General features: G+C 41.8%; 1 protein-coding gene across 2 annotated transcripts in view; it reads right to left on the bottom strand.

Annotated features, from left to right (window-relative positions):
• Window positions 1-26,321, bottom strand: part of entpd3 (ectonucleoside triphosphate diphosphohydrolase 3) — an 89,186-nt gene that overhangs the window by 29,685 nt on the left and 33,180 nt on the right. For both annotated transcript variants that reach the window (XM_088409300.1, XM_088409301.1), the window contains exons 5-9: window positions 25,977-26,136; window positions 20,380-20,539; window positions 17,619-17,846; window positions 8,130-8,393; window positions 7,919-8,047 (exon numbers count right to left, since the gene is read on the bottom strand). In XM_088409300.1, coding sequence (XP_088265426.1) covers window positions 7,919-8,047; window positions 8,130-8,393; window positions 17,619-17,846; window positions 20,380-20,539; window positions 25,977-26,136 — 941 coding nt within the window. The remainder of the gene's footprint in view (window positions 1-7,918; window positions 8,048-8,129; window positions 8,394-17,618; window positions 17,847-20,379; window positions 20,540-25,976; window positions 26,137-26,321) is intronic.

Genomic DNA, 26,321 nt, shown 5'->3' with positions numbered 1-26,321 from the left:
AAGAGTTTCACATGATTTGAAGCTGAAACAGCTGAGTTATTAAGGTTTTTGTTCTTCTTGGCGAAGGAAATATTCAAAACAATTTGAAGATCCGCCCACATCTTACAAGTCATGGGATCTTCACAATTTTTAGCAGATTTGTGCCGCTATATCTGCTAATAGTCCATGCCAACGTAGAAGTTAATCGGGTGAACCGTTTAAGAGAAAAAGGCACTAGATTTAGACCGGCTAATGTCTAAGAATGGGCCAAAATTGCACATAAAAAAAAATCATAAAAATTATTCTGTACATCCTAGCACATCACTCCTATTGACTTTTTTGTAGGTCTTACAATCCTACATATGCCTAAAAACTTTTATAGCTGTAGGTCAAACCAAACAGGAATGACTCCAATCTTTTGACTGACATTTTTTGCAGCGACTAGATTGCGCTAGCTTTAAACTTGAATATATGTTTGTCAATGTCTTCAGGAATAGATTTTCATCCAATGTGTGAAATTGTGAGACGATCAGATCATCTGGGTCAAATTACAGTAGCTTTTACTGGTCCGTTAATGCTTCGGAATGAAAATGGACATAAAGGCCACGCCCATTATCGAAATTTCGTCAAATTTGGTGGGGGTCAGCAGGGCTGTCTAGAGGCTTTTCAGACTTAACTCCAGAAATAATACTTTAAAGGGCTAAGCTAAACATATACAAATGTTTCAAAAATGCTATATTTTTGGCTGCCACTAGGTGGCGCTCCTACTATGACAAAAAATACATTGAAAGGTGTATTCCGCATTATAAACCCATCAAATATATGAAGTTTAGAAAAGAAAAGACCATCTGGGTCCAAATACAGCATCTTTGTTCGTTTTGGCGAGACATCAGACTGACATTTTTGTTTGCCACTAGGTGGCCTTAAAAGCAATTGAAGATCTTTTTGAACACATGTGTTACGGGCTAAAGTCTTCATGTGTCTGTGAAGTTTCAGATTTTTCCAAGCTTGTAAAGCTGAGTTATAAAGGTTTGTTTCACATGTGGCAAAGTAAACATCAAAGGCATAATATGAAGCCCCGCCCCCAACATGTTTGATGGCGGATCGTCAAAAAAATTTGAACAATTGTGCCTCTCAGTCAGATAAAACACCACAGCAAATTTGAAGTTGATCGGGTCAAGCTTTCAGGAGAAAAAAGGAGCAGTTCGGGACCTGCAAATGAGCAAAAACGGGCCAAAAGTGCACATTCAAAAATTCATAACTCTCTTTCTGTACATCTGAGCACATGGCTCGCGCTGACTTTTTTGTAGGGCTCGAGGTCCTACATAAGGCTACAAATTTTTGGAGCTCTAGGTCAAACGGGCCGGGAGTGAGAGGCTATTTTCCACTCATAAGGCCATTTTGGGGCCAATTACAGCCACTTTTTTCATTTTGGCGAGTCATCTGACTTTGAGGTGGCGTGCAGACTACGCCCATTATCGAAAAGTCGTAAAATTTTAAAACCTTAATATTCCATGTCTTAATGATATTCTGACCAATTTTCATTTGTTTTACTCAAACAGACTGAGCACAATACATGAAAGTGTAAAAAATGACATTTTAATCAACCACTAGGCGGCGCTAGTAGGTATTTAAAAAACCTTTTTTTAAAGGTGTTAAAGACATAAGTTTTCATGTGTCTATGAAGTTTTAGATTTTTTTAAGCTAGTACATCAAAGTTATTAAGGTTTTTGTCACTCTTGGCGAAGGAAAAATTGAACACATAATTTGAAGCCACGCCCCTATCATATATGTCAGCGGATCTGCACCAAATTTTGCCCACTTGTGCCCCTATGTGTGAATATGGACCACAGCAAATTTGAAGGCGATTGAGTAAAGCGTTTGGGAGAAACAAGGAGCAGTTTGGGACCTGCAAACGTGCAAAAATGGGCCAAAAATGCACATTCAAAAATTCATAACTCTTTTTCTGTACATCTGAGCACATGGCTCGCGCTGACTTTTTTGTAGGTCTCTAGGTCCTACATATGGCTAAAAATTTTCGTAGCTCTAGGTCAAACGGGCCGGGACCAGGTGCACTTTTTCGACCTTAGGTGGCGCTGCAGAGCCATTTTTTTTGCATTGTTTTGGGAAACACAAAAATATCCAATTTTTCACCGGGCCCGACAAATGTGCAAATTTTGGTGACTTTTCGTGCATGTTTAGGCCCTCAAAAATGGAAAAGCGCTGCACAGTAAATAATAATAATAACTAGAGCTGCAAGCAGCTATAAAGGGCCCTCGCAGACCTGTGCACGTTGGGGTATGAACAGGTCGGGGTATGAACAAGGACTATGAACGATGAAATAGTAGTTGTAGATGACTTCAGTGCAGGACTCTTACCAAATATGTAAAATTTAGACAAGGTGGGACAATGTGGGTGGAGTTACTGCAGCTTTGATTGTTACAGTTTTGTAGCTTTCAATGCCGTATAGGCCACACCCACTGTGGAAACATCATACTGATTTGTGGAGGGCATAAGGCATGGCCACTGGCTTTTCAGAAAACATTTAAGGGATATCACTTCAAGGGGCTCAGCAGAGTACATAAAAACGTTAAGGATTTGCTATAGTTTTTGCTGCCACTAGGTGGCGCGCGTACTATGATAAAAAATAGGCTTGTAGGTGTGTTTCACAGTGGACACCCATCCCATATATGAAGTTTTAAAAATATCAGATCGTCTAGGTCCAAATACAGCAACTTTTACCGTTTTCGCGAGACATCAGATTTTGAGTTGTAGTAGAGGCCACGCCCTTTAATAAAAAGTCATAAAAGTTGAGAACCTTAATGTTCCAATGTGTCATAGCTTTTCTGACCATTTTTTAGTTCATTTAGTCAAACAGGCATTTCACAGTACATAAAAGTATAAAAAATGAGATTTTTGTCCGCCACTGGGTGGCGCTGTAAATGATTTGAAAGTTTATCACATAGCTGTATTATTGCATGACTTTTAAAGTCCCAGGAAAGTTTCAGATGGTTTGAAGCTGTCATAGCTGAGTTATTAACATTTTTGTCACTCTTGGCGAAGGAAGTATTAAACATAATGTGAAGCTCCGCCCCCATCTTTTCTGTCAAGAGATCTTCACAATATTTGGACTATGTGTGCCCCTCAGTTGGATAATGATTCATGCCAAAGTTGAAGGTAATGGGGTGAATCGTTTAAGAGAAAAAGGCACTAGTTTGAGACCAGCTAATGTCTAAGAATGGGACAAAACTGCACATTAAAAAAATTATTAACAATTTTTCTGTACATCCTAGTACATCACTTCTATTGACTTTTTTGTAGGTCTTGCAGTCCTTCATTTGCCTATAAAGTTTCATAGCTGTAGGTTAAACCAAACAGGATTGACTGTAATCTTTCGACTAATGACATTTTTTGCAGCCACTAGGTGGCGCTAGCTTTAAACTGGAATATATTTTTGTGGATATGTTCAGGAGAATATTTTCATCCAATGTGTGAAATTGTGAGAAGATCAGATCATCTGGGTCAAATTAGAGCAACTTTTACTGGACAGATAAAGCTTCGGAATGAAAATGGTCGTAGAGGCCACGCCCATTATCGAAACTTCGTAAAATTTGGTGGAGGTCAGCAAGGCTGTCTAGAGGCTTTTCAGACGTAATTTCAGCGATATTACTTCAAAGGGCTCAGCTAAACACATAAAAACGTTTAAAAAATGCTATATTTTTGGCTGCCACTAGGTGGCACTCGCACTATAACAAAAAATACGTTGATAGGTGTATTCCGCATTGGAAACTCATTAAATATATGAAGTTTAGAAAAGATAAGACTATCTGGGACCAAACACAGCAACTTTGTTCGTTTTTGCGAGACATCAGACTGACATTTTAGTTTGCCACTAGATGGCCTTATAAGCAATTGAAGATTTTTTTAAACACTTGTGTTAAGGGCTTAAGTTTCCATGTGTCTGTGAAGTTTCAGATTTTTCCAAGCTTGTAAAGCTGAGTTATAAAGGTTTGTTTCACATGTGGCAAAGTAATCATCAAAGGCGTAATATAAAGCCCCGCCCCCAACATATTTGTTGGCGGATCGTCACAAAAATTTGAACAATTGTGCCTCACAGTCAGATAAAACATCACAGCAAATTTGAAGGCGATCGGGTCAAGCGTTTGGGAGAAAAAAGGAGCAGTTCGGGACCTGCAAATGAGCAAAAACGGGCTAAAGGTGCACATTCAAAAATTCATAACTCTCTTTCTGTACATTTGAGCATAGGGCTCGCGCTGACTTTTTTGTAGGGCTCGAGGTCCTACATAAGGCTACAAATTTTTAGAGCTCTATGTCAAACGGGCCGGGAGTGAGAGGCTATTTTCCACTCATAAGGCCATTTTGGGGCCAATTACAGCCACTTTTTTCTTTTTGGCGAGTCATCTGACTTTGAGGTGGCGTGCAGACTACGCCCATTATCGAAATGTCGTAAAATTTTAAAACCTTAATATTCCATGTCTTAATGATATTCTAACCAATTTTCATTTGTTTTACTCAAACAGACTGAGCACAATACATGAAAGTGTAAAAAATAACATTTTAATCAACCACTAGGCGGCGCTAGTAGGTATTTAAAAAAACTTTTTTCAAAGGTGTTAAAGACATAAGTTTCCATGTGTCAATGAAGTTTTAGATTTTTTTAAGCTAGTACATCAAAGTTATTAAGGTTTATGTCACTCTTGGCGAAAGAAAAATTGAACACATAATTTGAAGCCACGCCCCTATCATATATGTCAGCGGATCTGCACTAAATTTCGCACACTTGTGCCCCTATGTGTGAATATGGACCACAGCAAATTTGAAGGCGATTGAGTAAAGCGTTTGGGAGAAACAAGGAGCAGTTTGGGACCTACAAACGTGCAAAAATGGGCCAAAAATGCACATTCAAAAATTCATAACTCTTTTTCTGTACATCTGAGCACATGGCTCGCGCTGACTTTTTTGTAGGTCTCTAGGTCCTACATATGCCTAAAAATTTTCGTAGCTCTAGGTCAAACGGGCCGGGACCAGGTGCACTTTTTCGACCTTAGGTGGCGCTGCAGAGCCATTTTTTTTGCATTGTTTTGGGAAACACAAAAATATCCAATTTTTCACCAGGCCTGACAAATGTGCAAATTTTGGTGACTTTTCGTGCATGTTTAGGCCCTCAAAAATGGAAAAGCGCTGCACAGTAAATAATAATAATAATAATAATAATAATAAGAAGAATAATAATCTGGAGAAAAACAAGAGGGCTCTCGCAGCGGTAGCTGCTCGGGCCCTAATAATAATAATAATAATAATAAGAATAATAATCTGGAGAAAAACAAGAGGGCTCTCGCAGCGGTAGCTGCTCGGGCCCTAATAATCTGGAGAAAAACAAGAGGGCTCTCGCAGCGGTAGCTGCTCGGGCCCTAATAAATAAAATAAGATCAAGTACAATCAGTCAATACTCTGCAATGAGTTTTATAAACAAATAAAGAGGAGGCCTGTCTAATGTGCAGCGGCGATCATTCCAAAGTTTTGGAGCTGCGACGGCAAATGCTCGATCGCCTCAGAGCTTAAACCTAGTTTTAGGCACTCAGGAGCAGCGGTCAGCTGACCTGAGAGAACGGCTCGGGGAATACGGGTGCAGCAGCTCAGCTAAGTAAGGCGGGGCAAGGCCATTCAAGGCTTTATAAGCAAATAAGAGTATTTTAAAACAAATCCTAAAATGAACAGGCAGCCAGTGGAGTGTAGCTTAAATCGGTAAAATATGCTCATATTTACTCGCGCCAGTTAAAAGCTATGCAGCAGCTTTTTGAACCAATTGCAGGCAATGAAGGACACACTAACCCCAAATGAAGTGCATTGCAGTAATCCAATCGAGTGATCACAAAGGCATGAATTACTGTTTCAAATTGTTTTCTCAGCAGAACTTGTTTAATTTTTGCTAGCTGCCTCAACTGAAAAAAGCTTGACTGCACCACAGCTTTAATTTGGTTGCCAAATTTAAGATCAGCATCCACTTTTACTCCAAGATTTTTTGCAATTGGGACACGAAACTGTGCCAAGGGACCCAGATTAACTGAGGGGGGTGTCCCAGAAGCACCACCAAAGATCATGACTTCAGTCTTTTTCTCATTTAAATTAAAAAGTTCAGCACCATCCAACCTATTAAGGTCCTCTAAAGACTTTAGCAGTGGATTAATGGAATATCAATTGTAGTTTTTGAGGGTAACATAAATTTGGCTGTTGCCTGAATAGCAGTGAAAGGAGATGCCATGTTTCATGAGAATGGAACCGAGTGGGAGCAGATAGAGAGAAAATAAAAGAGGGCCAAGCACAGAGCCCTGTGGGACCCCACATGAGAGAGAAGCAGTGGAGGACACAGAATCACCCTGGCTAACACAGAACGTCCGGTGTGACAGGCAGGACCTGAACCAGTCCATTGTAGTGCCACTGATGCCCACCCACTGCTCCAATCGAGCAATCAGGGTCTCATGGTCAACTAGATAAAGACGAGTGCTAATTTACATTAGCATGCCATTAGACGCGAATGAAACTAAACTGCCATGCATTGCACATGCAGCCTACTGAAGGAAAATTGTCCATTTGGTTGGTGATGGGCTTCCCATTCATCATTTTGACAACTCACTTATTTCGTAATTTTGACGACTCCCTCAGTAACTTAATTTGTTGCTTCAACATCATTCACTGTGTCTCCACTGTGCAGAAATTGATTGATCACCTTGGTAACAGCACCCACACACAACAAATGTGACATTGACTAAACATGGCTAATTGGGTATCGGATTATGGTGAACCCTTTTGCTTAAGACACGTATGTCTCTCCTATACAGGAAGGCCAGATCCACTTCACCGATGACTACTATTGGCGCAACCACTGGTTCCCTCCGTGCAGGTGTAGTGGTAGTCAAGCTAGTGGGAACTGTTTGGAAAACCAGGGTGCTTGAACCACTGGTCGAAAACCCTTCTACACAAGCTGCCATGGTGCATGCACTGTGCTTAGAAACAGGTGAGCGTGTTACCATTTATTCTAATTTGGCGTATGTGGCTGACATAGCCATAGTGAATTTAGCATCCTGGAGATGTAATTCTAATTATACAGGGGGTCCTCGTGTTATGACAGTCCCGACTTATGATATTTCGTGGTTACGAACATGCTTATGAACGTGCCATAAAACAACATGAACTGTGATGTAAACAATTGCAAACTACTACTGCGAACCACTACGCTTTGTGGTGCTTGCGGTGAGGAAGATGGCATCTCTCAGGTTGTGTTTCTCTTTTCTCTCTCTTACATGTTTGATCTTTTTTTTTTTTTAACTTTTTGCCCTTCATTAGGGCTCCAAAGCATAGGGCAGATTCTTCTGATGGTAGTGCATCAAAGAAAAGAAAGGCCATCACCATGGAAGTGAAGTCAGATATATTAAGTGGTCTAAAAACGGTGAAACGGCAATGAACATTGGCCGATCGCTTGGCCTTAGTCATTCGACCGTGGCTACTATCAACCAATGAACCTCAGCTGCCTCTTGCTTCTCCAGCTTCTCCAAGGTAAGGTAAGGAATTCACCTTTTTTTAAATTAAACAATACTAAATTTTTACTTTACTTTAATTCATGTGGTTTTTATGTCATATGATACATTTTATTATAGTACGACACTTTACAGTACAGTACATATAGCGTAATCTATTTATTTTATTTATTTATTCATCGTTATTTATTATTTGTAAGGTGTTCCAACACTAAAATGCGGGTAACACCGTGTCTTAAGAATGGATCAACGTTGTAAGTACTATGAAATAAAGAAATGAACAAATAACCAAATGAAATCAAATCAAAATGATTTTCTCATCATTTTACAAAATTCTCCATCTAGCTTGTTTTTCTGATGGTGGAGCAGTTTAAAGGGCTTACCTCACTCCAAGGTGCGTTGCATAATTCAACGATTGATGCATTGAATTCATCATACTCTGATGGCCTGATGGTGCTGGTTGCTTCCTTCATCAACAAAGCTCTAGCTACATAGAAATAGCCTGCATATGCCTTGAAGACACAATTAACAACATCAAATTTGACATTTTATCAATAAAGGTCTACATACATGCGAATGAGTTCTTTGTATTACCATAAATTCTCCACTGACTGGTGGCTGCTCAACCCCATTGAAGGAACAGTAATCTGAGGAACAAGTAGTGAAATCAAATATGGATTTGATTATCCTCTCACATTTGTCTGAGTTGCCCGATCCCAAGATGAGGTATTGTTGATCTGATCTGTAATTTTTTGTTTTCTTAGTGCACTCTGTGTCATAAATGACTGAGGCTGGTATAGTTATGTTCACGCCAGTGGGGTAGCAGGGGTTATTAATGTAGGCTTTGTCCGAGGATTCCTGCAGCATTAAAGGAAAGAAGACTGGTCAGAAAAAAATTAAAGGGGACCATACACTTGTATGATGACATGAGAAGGTAATGGTGTAGAGATGTATTCTTTCAAGTTGACGTTCAAAAGTACAAGCATTGTTGCTAATAATTAAACTTAAGACTTCATTTGACCTATCACATAAGGTACATATACACCCTGAAGGGATTTGCATAATTTTATATATGATAATGAAGCTTGATTTAACTTTCTCTGGAGATATATAGTGTAATATAGATTGGTAGCTTCTTCTTCACACTTGTAATAAGATCAGTTGGGCATTGTGGTCTGGTCACCCCCCAGGGGGCATTCCTGCTGTGACAGATGCAACAACACCTAGAAGTAAAGGAAATCGTCTCCACTGCGCACACATGTTTCATTCTCAACCTCGAATACACATATCAGTCAAATGACGCCCACAGGTCTCGGACTGTGGGGGACTCCAATGTATCTTCAGGAGTGTTCGCCAAGGTGCGGAGGTGGCAGAATCCGAACCCTCAACCTGAAAGGGGGCAGCATAGGATCGAAAACAAGTCAACATGCTGACCTGGCCATGGGACCACCCCTTTTGGTGTACCGGCAAATACAAAAGGTGGTAGCGGAAGACAAACCAGCATTATTCTCACAGTGACACGGGAATGATCCAGAGATCTCTGTTTTGGGCAATTGGCTTGTGAACTGCATTAGACAATTTGGTAATAGTACATCTTTGAAGTGTTGATGACGCATTGAACGTGTGCACATGTCTATATCCTGGCTCATACCCAAATGCGCAGGAAGCTTTCACAAAGGTATATAAACAATACAGGATTATTCAACTGGGTCTGCAATCATAACTAAATGAAATGTGAAAGATCCAACAACCCTCAGATGTACATACTCTTTCACATTCTAATTGTTTCAAGAAAAAGCGACATGCAACAGGAAGTAATATGTTTATCTGAAAACACAGGGAAAATAGCATTTAACCTTTTACTTGGCACAACTGCTTTCGGACGATAGTCTAAAGAGGCAAAAACAACCTTTATTAGGCACACATTTCTCTATTTTTAAGTCCTGAACAGGAAAGAATTTACACGATTTTAGAGAAATTTCAGGGTGCGTTACAATTTAAGCAATGGCTGTTGCGGACACTTTCGGCCGTTTTGCTTGTTCAGATTATCGACTGAAAGCGGCCGCTGTTCCCAGTAAAGGTTTAAAGGCAGATCTGCTCACTGCTTTGATACCCAAACTGCACCTTACAATTGAACAATATACTGTATATCAATTTGAGACCAAAATCTGGAACCTCGGATGATGTGATTTCAGGATTGTTTAAACTTTTTTTTTTTTTTTTAATCTTTCAAGCTCACCAATCAGCGGCATCCTACAGGTCTCACAAATCAGCTCCAAACTGGTTTAAAAAAAAAGGATTGTGTCGTCCTCACTGTGGCATCTGTACTCCCAGAAGTAATTTCTTCAATGCTTAGCACTGAACTAACATGCTCTGCAGCAACGTCCACTTCACTCATGTCATATAGTGATGACCCTGCTGCAATTAAGGATGCACACAACCGTCAGCTTGGCTCCATCACTTTTATTTTCAGCTTGTATAATGCGGTAAGGAACCCCTAGAACGAGCTGTTGTTGGCCACAACTCACGCCAACTCAAACATGAAAACAAACACATCCCCCTTTTTTGACCTCCCCAAGAACAGTGACTCCTCCCCATCAATTCGCAACTGAAAAAGAATACATGGACATTACACTGTCCTCCTCTTTCTGAAGCCCCTCTCCCCGAGGGGTGAAAAAAAAAAAAATTCTCTAGTTGCCAGGGTTGCCACCTCTGTCTCTGGGGGCGGCCACAGTCAGGGCTGAGTTCATCTGCAAGTGGCTGAACGGAAGCAGCGCTGGTTTGATGCGGGGACCACGAGTCCCCTGTGCGAATCTCGCTGTCATTCACAGCTGACTCCGCCTCGAACACAGGGACTCCGCTGCCCTGGTACGGAGCCTACCTGTCCCAGTGTAGGGCAACCTTCTACCTCTCGGGCACCGTCACTCGATAAACCACCTCCCTCACCCGCTCAAGCACCCTACACGGTCCATCCCAGTGATAGTCTAACTCGGGGCAACGTCCCGTTTTCCGTTTAGGTGTATACATCCAAACTAGGTCACCCAGCTGAAAATCCTGCCCCTTGCTCCGCACATTGTAGTTCCTCTTTTGACACACATCAGCCTTCTCCAGCTGGTTTCGGCCGAACGCATGTGCTGCCTCTAGTCGATCCTGGATGCCCTCACACAGATCTGGGAGGAAATGCCACAAGACACCATCCGTCATCTCATTAGGAGCATGCCGCGACGTTGTCAAGCATGCATACAAGCTCGAGGGGGCCACAAAAGATAATGAAAAACATTTTGAGTTACAGAAATTATGTTTTGTAAAAAATGGACTAGCCTGCCACATCTTCATTTCACTATGATTTTATGGTGTCTACACAATTGAGCCCTATGTAGGCTGAAAACTTTTATTTCCATTAAAAGACATGGCATCTTTTTGCCCTGTCGTTATTTGTATAGATATCCAACCTCATATTGAGATCAAATGTATCTAATGTGTTTCTTTAAAGTGCTCGTTAAATGTTTGTTAGTTCAGGCATACTCCAACCCCAGCCGGTCAAATGCCAACTCCGCTGGTGTCCTGATCTCCCGACCCAGCTTCAGCAGAGCAGGAATGCAGCATGTGGAACTTTGAACAGCCAACCGATAATCCATCAGTACCAGCGGGACATGCTGGTCCCAGTCCCGCTGGTGATCAGCAGTCAGGATGGCTAGCTGTTGCTGTAAGGTGCGATTAAAACATTCCACCAGACCATTGCTTTGCGGATGCAAAGGGGTAGTGCGTGTTTTTTGTATGCCCAAGCGCTGACACAAAAACCTTAGTCTCCAAATTCCTGCCCTGATCGATGTGAAGAATATCCGCAGCCCCAAACCGATTGAACATGCCTTCCAATAGAGCATCGGCCACTGTATCCGCTTCTTGGTCTGGCGTTGCGTATGCCTCCGGCCACTTTGTAAAATAGTCCATTGCACAGAGCACATACCGGTTCCCTCTGTCCGTCACAGGAAAAGGACCAATGATCTCCACCAAACAACGACAGGGCAAAAGGACGCCACTTTTTCCCTGGGCGCTCCCACCCCCTGCTGTTGTAACAGCGCATGTGACTGGTCTTGGAGTTCTTTGTATGACGCAGGGTCACACCGCCTGCAAAAGTCCTCCACATCCCGTCGATGCTGGCCCCAGTAGAACCTTTGCCGCAAGCCTTCGAAGGGTCTTTGTGCTACCAAAGTGTCCTGAGCCAGCGCCGCCATGGCAAACTTCCAGCACCACCGCTCTCAGAGTTCTGGGGACCACTAACTGCCATCTCTCCTCTCCAGTGGTCAGCTCTTTCCACACCCACTGCAACACGCCATCCTGCTAGCGCAATACAGCAAACTTGCTCCATAAACCTTTGGTGCCCACAGAGAGCCCCAACACGGCTTCCCAGGGTGGCCTCTTGCCATCCTGGAGCACTGGCTTGAGATCGTGGTTCTCTTCCTGCTTGACTGCGCAGTCGTCGATGTTCGTGGCCTCCAAGATGCAGCAAGAATGCCCAACAGCAGTGTCCTCTCCCCGCAGCTCCAACTCTCTGGCATCCCGCCGGTCACAGTCGCTGCAGCCATCAGCAGCACACGGTCACCGCGAAAGAGCATCAGCATTAGCATGCTGAGCCCCAGCCCGATGCACCACTGTGAAATGGAATGCCTCCAGCCAACGCGCTACTTGACCCTCTGGCTCCTTGAATGACATCAACCACTGCAGGGCAGTGTGGTCCATTCTTATGGTGATGGGCACTCCATATAGGTAGTATTTAAAGTGGCGAGCAGCCAGAACAACTGCTAGCAGCTCACGCCTTGTCATGCAATCGCGCCATTCGCTTTTATTGAAGATGCGGCTGAAGTAGGCCACCACTCGCACACTCTCCGGGCCCGCCTACAACAACACTGCCCTATGCCAGTGTTGCTAGCGTCCGTGTTCAGCACAAAAGCCAATGTTGGATCGGGTGGGGCAAGGACAGGAGCATTCATGAGAGCCTTCTTGAGGCAGGAGAATGCCTCCTGGAAGGCTGGCGTCCAAATGAAGGTTTCATTACTCTGGAGAAGGTAAAACAGGGGTGCCCCAATGCAGGAAAACTCCTTCACAAACTGCCTGTAGTAGGAGGCCAGTCCCAAGAAGCTCTTCAGCTGCTTCTGATCTCGCCTTCATTTGGAAGGATGAGTACCCTAGCCCCCATGTCCAACACACATGTCCATGTCCAGCAGCCTTCAAAAAGTCTCTTCCTAGTATGCAGGGGTCACTCACTTCAGCCACCCATGCTGAGTGAGTTGTTGACATATCCCTCATGGCAAACTCAAATTTCCCCCTGCCCTTCATCTGGGCTGTTTCACCAGTCACTGTCTTCAGTTTTGTGACAGTTGACGGTTAAGACGGTTCCTGCTGGAAAGACGTCAGGTCTCACGATCGTAGCAGAAGACCCATTGTCCACCAGGGCTGTGCAGGACATGTCCCCAATCTGGATCCACACATGACACATCAGTCCAACCCACCATTACAAGGGGCCCACTCGGAATGTGTGTGTCCCCGCACACAGCTCCGCTGTCTGCAGGCTGCATCTCCCGGAAAATATTGGAGGGGTCCTTGTTCCCCGGGCTACACAGACCCTTTCCCATTTCCCTGCTGGTTTAACACCTTTGGGCAGTGTCGACACAGAGGCCCTGGCATCACGCACGCCTGGCAGACAAGAGGACGTGCTCTTTGCTCTGTCACAATGGGGAAGGTTGAAATCTGCGGTGTCCCCCTTGAAGGGTGTGCAAGCTGCATGTGTACGCGCAGATCATCTGGTCTGAGGGCTTGAATAAACTGGTCACGTATAAGCTCATTTTAAACCTCTTTTGCCAATTCCCGCATATGCACGCCGCATATATATATATATATATATATATATATATATATATATATATATATATATATATATAATGTATAAACTACTCACAAACTTTTAAGGGGCACTTTAAAGAAACACATTAGATACATTTGATCTCAATATGAGGTTGGATATCTATACAAACAACGACAAAAAGATGCCATGTCTATTAGTGGAAATAAAAGTTTTCAGCCTACATAGGGCTCAATTGTGTAGACACTATAAAATCAGAGTGAAATGAAGATGTGGCAGGCTAGTCCATTTTTTACAAAACATAATTTCTGCAACTCAAAATGTTTTTCATTATCTTTTGTGGCCCCCTCGAGCTTGTATGCATGCTTGACAACGTCACGGCATGCTCCTAATGAGATGACGGATGGTGTCTTGTGGCATTTCCTCCCAGATCTGTGTGAGGGCATCCCAGTACAGTCTGAGGAGCAACCTGGCAGCGCCTAATGGACTGAAACATAATGTCCCAGAGATGGGTTTAAGTCAGGAGATTATCAAGGCCATTTAATCGTTTCAATTCCTTTATCCTCCAGGTACTGCCTGCATACTCTTGCCACGTGAGGCCAGGCATTGTCACGCGTTAGGAGGAAACTAGGACCTACTGCACCATTGTGGGGTCTGACAATGGGTTCAAGGATTTCATCTCGATACCTTATGGCAGTCAGAGCACCATTTTCTAGGCAGTGGAGGTCTGTGCGTCCCTCCATGGATATGCCTCCCCAGACCATCACTGACCCACCACCAAACCTGTTATGTTGAATGACGTTGCAGGCAGCATAATGTTCTCCTTGTCTTCTCCCGACTCTTTCACATCTATCACATGTGCTCAGGATGAACCTGCTCTCGTCTGTGAAAAGTACAGGGCGCTAGTGGCGCACTTGCCAATTCTGGTGTTCTTGAGCAAATGCCAGTCGAGCTTCATCGTGCTGGGTAGTGAGCACAGGGCCCACTACAGGACATCGGGCCCTCAGGCCACCTTCATGAAGTCTGTTCCTGATTTTTTGGGTAGAGACATTCACACTAGTGGCCCTCTGGAGATCATTCTGTACGGCACGAGCAGTGCTCAGCCTGTTCTGCCTTGCACAAAAGAGCAGGTATCGGTCCTGTTGAGGGGTTGAGGACCTTCTACGGCCCTGTCCAGCTCTCTGAGAATAACCACCAGTCTCCAGAAATCTCCTCCATGTTCTGGATATTGTGCTGGGGGACACATCAAACCTTCTTGCTGCAGCACGTGTGGATTTGCCATCCTGGAGAAGTTGGGCAATATGTGCAACTTCTGTAGGGTTAGGGAATCGCCTCATACTGCCATTAGAGATAATCTGTAGTCATTAACAGAGCACTAATAGTCAATCGAGTCATAAAATCACCATGAATAGGCCTCACATTTAATGCGACGTACGAATGTTCACTGCAGGAAGGCGGTGCTATCCTCAGCAAACAAGCTACGCAATAGTGGTAGCTTGGCTGATCTGCGTTAACGGTGTAGTGTAGCTATTAGCTAACCCATCTCAGGCGGGGGGATTGTGTTTTGTCTACCACTTCCAATCAACGAACTATGAGTGGCCATTTTTCTGGCTCGGCTATCAGAGGCGTGAGCTTGTCTTTGCCATTTTTCAGGTTGTGCTATCAGGGGCTGTAACCCTGGCAAATTGTTCCGCTTGTTCGCGATTTAGTGTTTGAAGCCACATTGGATTTGCAAACTTAAATTGTTTAACCAAGACAGCAATGAGACACCAACGCATAGCTGGACAAAAGCGCTACGGTGCTTTTAAAAACCTTTGGAGACACCCGAGTGGATATACAGTATTGTAAGGGGAAAAAGAGAGCTCCACAATGAAGAGGGAGAGGAAAAAAAAATCGGGAGGTATTGAAAAGACTGATCGATTGTGACTGCTGTTTGTTTTGGCATCACTATGCTGTGAAGCATAAGTCATAAAAGAATTAAAAAAAAAAAAAACCCACCAACAACAACTTTGTACCTTGTTTTTTAAAGGTTTACCATAAAATACAGTTTAAATTATTTGTACCGTTTTTAGGCTTTTTTAGGCTGTCTTTAGGCATGTGTAATGAGCGTAATAATTTAGATTCATTTAGAATGCTATCCATCCATCCATTATCTATGGCTGCTTATCCTCAAAAGGGTTGCAGGCTTGCTGGTGCCTATCCCAGCTGAGTTCAGGCACTTGGCGGGGGACCGCCTGAACTGGTTCTCAGCCAATTGCAAACATTCAGAATGGCAAATCCATATTTCCAGTTATGTTGGGAGAGTAATATAAAACTAACTCAATAGTAGAGTAATGCCTTGCATTTCAAATACAGTAATATTGTCATGTTAGTAGTAACTTTGAAATGACAGTAATAATCAACAATGCATTACAGTTTAAGTAACTTGCCCAACAATGCGTGTCAACATGTGCCACACCTTCGTTCTCATTTTGATGATTGTTTCAAGAAACGTGTAATGCAACAAGAAGTTTCTTCTAGACTAAAGATACATAGTTTCAGTGGCGGTCCATGCGTTCAATACTTAGGCCTTCAGTGATTCGGCCCCCTCAGAAGCACACGCACACATTACTGTGCTACACAGACTATTTTCCAGAGTATTTCAACATCAATTAACGTGCATCGGCAATTGAAACTTATCATCATATGTGATACTGCCAGAACCTAATTAATAATTTTAAATTATTTGTCTACAAAGTTTTATGAAGTCCACCAAGTGTTATGTCGGTGCGGGCATGTTGGCGACGGATGTGGGAAGGTGGATCCAAAATGCAGGGCGTCAAGATGAGATGAGCTCAATATAACGATTTATTACTCACAGAAGCTGGGCAAAACATGCTACACTAGAGCTGGAACACGCTCATGACAGGTGACACAAATTACACTAATGACAGACGCCAGGGAAAAAATAACAGGAACCCAAAAGCAAAATAAGTCAAACACCACAAAATAAAGACACAACAGGAAAAACCCAAACAAAATGTGACACCAAAAGCAGGCAAGCCTCAAAAAGATTGTGCGCTAAATTACAAATCGCAATTTAATATAAGAACATAATTGTATTTCTTTACCGCTCTTTGAATGTGAACAAAATAAAACATTAAAAATGAAAAAAAAATCAAATGCTTGAATCACCAAAACGCGTGTCACACATTTCTTTCAATACAAAATCAATTCTTTCTTTCCTCAGAAAGACTTTAATGACTGTCTTGTAGCATTTCTGTATTTACTTTCCAATAATAAATCCTTATTGACATGGACACCAATGCTGAAAGTCGTGTCGGTCCAATTTCCGTTTTGTTCTTCTTTAGCCATTGTGTAAAAAAAATAAAAATAAAGCGAGTAGATTTGAATTTTCTACTAAATGTCCGAGGGTCTGGCTTTGATGCACGCTATGCCTCATGGTTGTCAATAGCTTACGGTTGAACAACATTTTTTTTTCTATTTTTTTTTTTTCCAATAACTTTACTTAAGTACTTCCAACGTTAAACGTTAAACAATATAGCACCGCCTTCGTGCAGTGAGCATCCAGTCATGTTCTACATGAGGCCTCTAGATGTCGAACTTCTGGCTCGATTGACTATTACAGCTGTCTATTAAGCATTAGAGCCACTGACACATCTATCTTGGCTTGCGCAGAAGCCAGCACCGTGTTGATGTGAATACCCTGGCTTCTGGCAAAGGCAGATTTCACACAGGATAGCGACACAAGTTAGCTGAATTCTAATTGGCTAAAAACTCTCACATTAAACTACAGCCCTGCAAGGAGCATAACCAAATGGATATAAAATGACACGAAAAGAACAGAACATGGAAAATATTTTTATATGTAAAATATATTTATCTTTAGCAAAAATAAATGTAAAATTATATTGACTTTTATCATAGGTATAATAACTATTATAGTTTATTATAGTTATGATAATATCAGGTTATTTTAGGCTAGTAGAGAAGGCCTTGCTGGCCCTGACGGTCCCACCACTGCATGGTTTATACTTGAAGTGTGATCATTATCCTTAATGATATATTGCATTCTTGAACATGTCAGTTGACAGCATAGGAGCATATATCTTTTGCAGTCAATCTGAAAATACTGAAAATACACATGAAAATACTGAATTTTGCTTTGTACCAGCATAAACACTGCTGGTTTTAAGCTGGAGATTACAGACTAGTCGATATACCTGAATGACTTTGTCAAGAACCCTCTTCTCAGCTTCATTCTTCCCATAGCAGAGGAAACTGTGAGTGTAAACATTGTAAGGGTAGCCATACAGCTTGATGCGCATGTAGTCAGGCCCACTGAGCTCTTCATCAACCACAAAGGCAATTTGTGTTGATGCACCGCCAAGATCCATTGAGCCCACAGTCTTTGAAGTCTGTGGACGAATATAGGTGTTCCATACACTTTTCTGCAAACACAAAATTAAGTATGTCGGTAAGAAAAGTTAAGTAGTGTGTTGGAATTTCAATGAATGCCAGTGAGAGTCAGACCATACAGGGCAGGCGGAGGTCACAGAGGTAATGCTATCACACATTACGATTTATTTAGTTCAACAAAGTTCAAAAGAACAATAGAAAATCAACAGGTGGTCAAAAGGAAAGAATCGAAATAAAGTCTGTTCTCAAGATTCAAAAAGTGCGCTCCTCACAAAGTACCAAAATAAAAGCTCAAACAGGTGATGGGGAAACGCTAATCAAAATAATGTCTGTTCTCTGGTGTCAAAATCACTTCCTTCACAAAGTTCAAATAAAAGTCATGATGTAGTTCCTGAAATGTTGGCCATTTCGGGTTGTTTCATCGGCTTTTGGAAGGGAAAGTAGCGTCACTCAACTACACGTCCCCTAGTTATGCCACATTATACAAAAAAAAAAAAGATCATATTTGCAGTCACTGCGGCAAGTTGGGGGCGGGGGGTGGGGGTGGAGCCGCAAAATGTTATCTCTTTCCTTGGAGGGGCTTTGCAAAACATAATTAGGGAAAAAAAAAAAAACAGTTTACCCACATGGTTAGTCAATGTTGGTTGCTTTACTAGCTGAACAGCTTGATTCAATAAACGTACAACGTACATCCACACAGCAGATACGGTATTGTATTATTATTTCTGCAATATTTATTGAACAAATCACTACAATACCAACATAACACATCAAAATGTTAAACCTGTATTCAAATACAGTGTCCCTTGATGAGGCCGCATTACAGTGCAGAATTCATAGATTCACTTTCACCTCCAACCTTTCTGTGTGGAGCTTGCATATTCTCCCTGTGCCTGATGACTTTTCTCCAATTTCTTCACACATTCCAAAAACATGCATGTCCAAAAACACGTTAAAAAAATTCAGGTATCCACATACTCATACATAGAAATTTCATCGGGTTATGGTCCCCAATAACCGAGAAAAACGAGGGATCACTGTTTTGTGTTGTTATTTATTAGTACAGTGGTACCTCGGTACTCGACCATAATCCGTTCTGAGGTGGTGGTCGAGCACCGATTTGTTCGAACACCAAAACCAATTTTCCCATAAGAAATAATGGAAAGTATGTGTCAAAGTCAAAGTCAAGTTTATTGTCAATTTCTTCACATGTGCTTAACATACAAAGGAATCGAAATAGCGTTTCTCACTATCCTCTGCGTTTTACATGTACACAAGACAACGCATTGTCGGGAGAGCGAGTGGCCGCTGCGTATACACGCGCCGCCATCTTATGTATGTGGTAGTACTGAATAATTAGACATGCTTGTGGTAGCGATGCAGTCAAAGCCAACCAAGGCGTAGAAGCAGGTGGCGGCACCAGACAGGATGCCGGCGAGGCCAAACGGAGCAAATCCGAGATGATGACGAAGCCCAGCACCACCAGATTGATGCCGGTGAAGATCTTGTTGACCAGCGCAGATTCGCTCACGCCGAAAGCAAGCAGGCCGGTTAGCAGGAGCACCAGAATGAGCGCAAACAGGTCAGGGTATTCTGCGTGCTAACGCTCCTGGTCCCGTCAGTGGCCTCCACGGTCAGGTTGTAGTTGGACTTCTGCTCGGCGTCCAGCGGCCTGGCCACAATTAGGGTTCCGCTGGCCTTACCCACGTCGAAGCGGCTGTCGTAGTTTCCGCCTGTGATCTCGAACCAGACGTCGAAGCGGCTGTCATAGTTACCGCCTGTGATCTCGAACCAGACGGGAACGTCCGAGGACATAACGCTCAACGCCACACGAACCGAACTTTCGTCCTGGGCCGACGAGGGAGTTACTCCTTCCATGAACACGCTAGCTAACTGCGACGCGAGGTCGGACACTCGTACACCGCGTTCATATTTTGCTATAATTTCCTTCTTCGGTTCAATAGTGGTCCTCATTGTTTTCCTCTTTGCCTTCCCCTTATCACTGTCTTTCTTTGGACCCATTATTAAGGGCTAGAGCAACACGAAAAAGTTTAAATCCGGGAAGAAATACTCGAACAAACGTCTTACTCCGCTGGCGGTCTGAGTTGAACTGGCGCTTACCCGCTGGCCGAGAAGGGCCGAGGAGCGCGTTCGGGTCGGCTCGGCTAGTCGAGAACCGAAAATCTGTTCGAGGTCCGATGCATTACCTACTTGAATTTTTTGGTCGAGCACCGATTTGGTCGAGTATAGAGGCGGTCGAGTACCGAGGTACCACTGTATTTATTTTCATTTTAATGTTGTTGCAGTGTTTTTCCTGTTGTTAGGACCGTATTTTTAAAAAGGAAACTTCAAATAAACATTGACAGAAAAAAAAAATGTCATTCATACATGCTTACAAACTACACTCACTCACACACACACACACACACACACACACACACACACACACACACACACACACACACAATGTGGCTTTGGCAACACTTTGCTGTCAGTGAAAATGTGACATTTAAAAAAGTTTGTGAGACATGTTTTAGAGTTGTTGTCATGCTTGGTTTGTTTTACCTCAAGAAAGTTTCCCAGCAAGTAGTTGACAGTAATCCATCCATAGAGTCCTTCCTCCTGACCAGTAATGACAGATGCATTTTGGAAGTCAAATGGCAGAGATTGGAGATATTGTTTCAGACTATCCAGGACTTCACTAGCCCTTTGTGCATCCTTCTCTCTGACAACATAGACAAAAAAAATATATGTATATATATATATATATATATATATATATATATATATATATATATATATATACACACTGTATATATATATATATATATATATGAAATGGTGGCAAGCAACTGACCAACCTTGTTATCGACCACACCTTGTTATCATGGTGTTTTACGAAAAACAAAACAAACAAAAAAAACATTGGCGCTACCACTACAATGAATAATTCTTGGAAACATCTTCAGGACTAGACTGCAACTTATAGTTCAACAATAACTGATTTTGTAGTGCCATGTAAGCTAATCCCATTATTTAAAAGTCACAGGATTTGGCATGGAGCATGATCAATGTGCTGATGCTTTTCTGACAAATTTTCAGTCATATTTTTTCAATGGTCGTGACAAATTTTCTGTCATATTTCTTCAGTGGTCTTTGAGTTTGGAATTTTTTGGAGCTAGCGCAAGTAAGTTATTATGCATTTCCTTACTTCGGCCGTGGTGGACCGTCAGGGCCAGCAAGGCCTTCCCTGCTGGCCTAACATAAGCTGACATCATTATCATAGTAAACTATAATAATTGTAATAACTAAAATGAAAGTCAATATCATTTCAAATTCATTTATACTAAATATATATATTATATGTATTTTTTGAATTTATATAATTATTCTCCATATTCTGTTCTTTTTGTGTCATATCCATTTGGTTTTGCTCCTTCTAGTGTTGTAGTTTTAAGTTGGAGTTTTTAGCCAATTAGTTTTTCAGCTAACTTGTGCAGTCTGTATGTAATATGCCGGCTCCCGAAGGCGCTAGGGCATTCGCGCCAACAATTGCAGGCCTCTGTGCAAGCGCAGATGGATATGTGAGCGGCCTGTATAATTTATTTGACAGTTGTAATGGCCAACTGAGTCATAAGATCACCATCTAGAGGTAGGCCTCATGTGGATGCTCACTGCAGGAAGGCGGTGCAATGCTCAACAAGCAAGCTACACGGTGTTGGGTTTGCCTGATTGCTTTAGAGGCGTAGTGTAGCTATTAGCTAACCTGTCCCAACTTGGTTAATTTTTGACTGGACTACCAGGGACATGAGCTAACCCTGGCAAATAGTTCTGCTGGGCATGCCTTTTGTTTGCAAAGGATCGATTTGGTGTTTGGAGCTACACTGGATTTGCAAACTTCAATTGTTTGACCAAGGCAGCAACGAGACACTGTCCGGACGGCTGAACACATGTGCTACGGTGCTATTAAAAACTTCTTGGGACACCCGAGTGGATATACAGCATTGTACATCTCAGTTCGAAGGTAAAGAGAGCTTCTCAATGTGCTACGGTGCGTTTAAAATCTTCTAGGGACACCCGAGTGGATATGCAGCATTGTACATCTCAATTCAAAGGTAAAGAGAGCTCTTCAATGTGCTATACTGATTTAAAAAAAAAACTTTTGGGAGCACCCGAGTGGATGCACTGTACATCTCAGTGTGAAGAGAAAGCTTGAGCATGAAGAGGTCAAGAAAAATCGCGAGATGTTGAAAAGACTGATCGATGGTGACCGCCGTTTGTCTTGGTGAGTGCAAACCTTTTCTTTATATATAGTTTCATTTTTTTGTGTTATTGTGTTATTTTATTTCGTTCATATTCAATTAAGAGTAAAGAAATAAAATTATGTTCTTGTTATATTAAACTGCGATTTGTAATTTTGACTCATAAAATTTCGTGAATATTTTTTTCGCGGTTTTTCACTTATTGCGGGGGATTTCCGGTCCCCACTAACCACAAAATTGATACAGTGTTTACAGTATACAGGTGGATGCCAAGTAAACTGAATAACATGGGAAAATCTAAAGTCTTTATGTCAAAGCGAATACTGTATTAGCTCAAAGCACAAAGTAGAATATTTAAAGTCTTTATTTGCTACAAATTTGATAATGGCAGAAACACAAAGGAATATCCAGTATTTCACAAGAATACTGCGACAAGTCAAACACCGCATGGGTCCTGTTTTCCAATCTTGACAACTAATTACCGCGAGTGTAACTGTGTCCTCCTGAGCCTTAAGATGGTTTCAGTCTCCCTTTGTAGGCTTCAGAATTGTTACAATAATTGCTGACTCAACTGTTGTGCAAAAAATAATTATTGAAGCAATCTTAAAACTAGAAAAGGCCTTAAAAATGTGTTTTTAAATCTGAATGCTCACAGAGTGCTATGTCAAAGTACATTAACAGATGGGAGGATGATGGTACCCTTGAGAGAATTGGCAAATAACTGATTCAGAAATCTGAGGGAGCTTCTTAACAGTGAACTGTTTCAATACATCACAACATACAAACATTTGCTTGACATAATTACAGCTAATTTTCATTCAAATTTTGGATGCATCTGAGCATTCACACACACTCTGAGCAGACCTTGGACTACGGTCATCGACATCAGACATGCACGTGGTGAGTCATGTCTGATGTTGCTCATATAACTTGCATTTTTTCAAAAACAAGCAGAGGAGGGGTGCTCCAAATATGTTTGCCTGTGTACCCAAGGGGCTAACTACAGTCCTGAACTGAGACAGCCAAAGTTTGCTCATTCACAACTTGAGCATTGATGATGCAAGGCAGGTCGCAGCTGCAAGAACTCAAGTCAAGAGCACAACATGATGTCCATCAACACCGAAACGTATTTTGTCGACCGATAATGTGCTCTTACTCAACCTTGGAGCATTTATCCCGTTATTTCTGATTGGTGAGGTGAGAAGCGTCATCCAGCATGAATGCGGGACCATGACGCATTTCTAATTAACGTGTTACCAAGCACATCAGACGTATTTTTGTTCGTTTAAAAATTGTTTGAGCTCTTTCTCCTGTTTTTTTTTTTTTTTTTTTTTATATAATATCCTGACCAATAAGTGTTACAGATATAAAGTTAGTATTTACTGCACTTGTAACATGGTAATAAACAAGCCACAACGCAACAGAACTCATCATTAACAGACATATAGCCCTCTGCAGGTTGATACATCGACATCATTATATCACTCAAAAGCAGATGCACATAAAACTAGACTGTCAGTAATGTCAGAAAATGGTAAAAGTATTTGTACTACTTTCTGTCATTTCTGACACATTGTTTTTCACACTCCATCAACCCCGTATGCCTATATGAAATTATGAAACTAATACATACTGTTGGATTTTGTAATGTCTGAGAGGCAGAGAGCAGTTTGCAATTGTTACAGATTTTATTGCAACACTCAATTGACAGTCATCCTGTTCCTTACCTGTGGAAACACACCAGTCACCCCCAACCTCAAAACCAAAGGTTCTTAATGATCTTCGCCCTGTGGCCCTTACCTCCTTTGTAATAAAGGTCATGGAGAAAATCAATAAACAGTACATCAAAAGAGTAGTCTTATTTTGATGGATTCACTCCAGTTTGCTTGTCTTATCTTTTCATGATGGACTTCATTCACAAAGACATGGACCTTCCGAATACCTCTGCTAGGTTATTGTTTGCTAGTTTTTCATCAGTGTTCTACACTATGCAGCCCAACATTCCTGCTAATAAATTTTCATCCCATTTCCACCTGGATGACTAAATAATCCTGTGGATCCTGGGCCTCCTGACCAATATGACTCTCAGGAAAGTCTGGGTCAACAACTCTTTTTATGAGTTCTGCTCCACCTCCACTGGCTCTCTCCACAAGAAGATCTATCTGCAATGATACGGTCACCACCACCATCCAAGGGAAACCAGTGAATGTGGTTGAAGAGTACATAAAACTGGGCGCCATCTTTGACACCATCCTGAAGTTTTCTGCCAACACAGAGATATTCAGGAGGTGTCACCAACGGCTGTATCTATATAGGAAACTCAATTCCTTTGGGGTCAGCATATCTGTCATGATAACTTTTACTATGCTTTCCTGGAAAGTATCTTGACCTTATCCAATCAGTGGTCGTTACTCTCCTTGAGTCTTCAGATCAAGAATAGATTGCCTCGCACGCAATCGGTGTGTATCAAGATGTGTTCCAAGTCTTACCTGTCAGAACTATTGCGTTTTCTGTGGCAATAGAGATAAGGTAATGTCCTTAAGACAAAATTCACTCTTAGAGAGGTGAAAGGAACATTCAAGCAACAAATTGTTCCTCATGGAATTGTATGGTGATAGCTGTGGCTTAACAATTATTTTTATATTTTGCAAATTACTAATGCAATTATAAAAAATGTAATGAAGTGCAGTGGGCCCCCGTGTTACGAAATTAATCCGTTCAGCAGCTAGGCTCATAACTCGAAGTGGTCGAATGACGGGCAATCAAAACCTATGTTAATTAGTGAATGCGTGTAACGCGTGCAAAAACCTTAGGTAAAAACATCACGACTGTATACACATATTAAGAATTAGTAACATAATCTACTGTACAGTTAAATTTAATAACATAAATATACAAAGGAAAAATAACATTTACCTTTGGGTCGACGTGACTTGAGCTGGTGCTGGGTGGAGGCGGAGGGGAGCAGAGACGAACCCTAAGAGTTTATTTTATTTTTTGCTTAAACGAGAACTTTTCTTAAACAAGAACATATCACCGGCGATTTCCTTCTCTTTAATCCATAATAGAAGAAGCCTCTCCATTTTGTTGTCGACCGAGGTCCGTCCCCTGACAAGGAAAGTCTTGCCCTTAGAAGACTTGCTTGCTATCATACCTTCCTTGTTATTGAGAATTGTACATATTGCCGAGCGGTTACGGCCATACTCACTAGCAGGGTTAACTATGCGTGCACCTCCTTTGTATTTTTTTTATTATCTCCTGCTTCGTTTCTTTTGTCATCCTCTTACTTGTTCCTTTACCGCCACTTGCAATTTTAGAAGCCATGTCTAACAGATAAAGTTTGCAAAGTCTTCACAACACACCGACCAGCTGTGCCATCAAGCTAGATGAAGGCGTTCAGCCAATAGCATATTGGCATTTCTGTGATTGACATGACGCCGGCCAATAGCATATCGGCATCTCCGTGTCTGAAACTGTGACTGTGAGCTTAACCAATAGCATATCGGCATCTCCGTGACTGAGACCGTGACTGTGACCTTATAAGACCAATAGCATATCGGCGTTTCCGTGACATGCGAGAAAAGTTGTTTTTGTTGATGCAGCAAAGCGAAAAAAATAGTATGGACACTCTGACCGGCATGTTGGATGGTTCATAAGACGAAAGGTTTGTGCGTAAGAGGAAAAATACGTAAAACGGGGTTCATAAACCGGGGGCCCACTTTATATAGTCTTTGTTATAGTGTCTCATTGCTACTGTCTTCACCCTGACTTTGTGGTACCACCTGTTACTTCTGCTGTAAGTATATTGATAATAGTAATGCTCTTACCCTACAATTCATTGAATAATTCAGCTAAGACAATACTAATAAATTACTGTAAAATGCTGCTTTGCTTACTTACTGTAAGAGTCTCATTCCAGCGGTAGCTCCCAAGAAGAGAGGTGTTGTTTTATGTTTTTTAGCAGGAATGGCTGCAGAAATGTTATTCATGCAATCTGTGAAGCCTTTCCATGTCTGTTCATCTTTCTTCAAGTTAATTTTCATTTCGGAGATTGGAACACCTAAAAGTAGAAGGTTAAAATTAATTTCCAATTTTGATGGATAAATAAATAAATAAACATGTACAAATATAATTAAATAAATAAATAATGTCAGATTTATTTTATACAACTCCTAATCAACAAGTGTGTCTAAGGGCTTCACAAGAGTCATAGAGGACGTCACAAATTCACAATGCCAACCCCTG

Source organism: Hippichthys cyanospilos, chromosome 3, assembly GCF_059441005.1.
Source record: "Hippichthys cyanospilos isolate Australia breed blue-spotted pipefish chromosome 3, RoL_Hcya_1.0, whole genome shotgun sequence".
Taxonomy (NCBI): domain Eukaryota; kingdom Metazoa; phylum Chordata; class Actinopteri; order Syngnathiformes; family Syngnathidae; genus Hippichthys; species Hippichthys cyanospilos.
The sequence above is the reverse complement of the archived record's forward strand: the minus strand, read 5'-3'. Positions and strand labels throughout refer to the sequence as shown.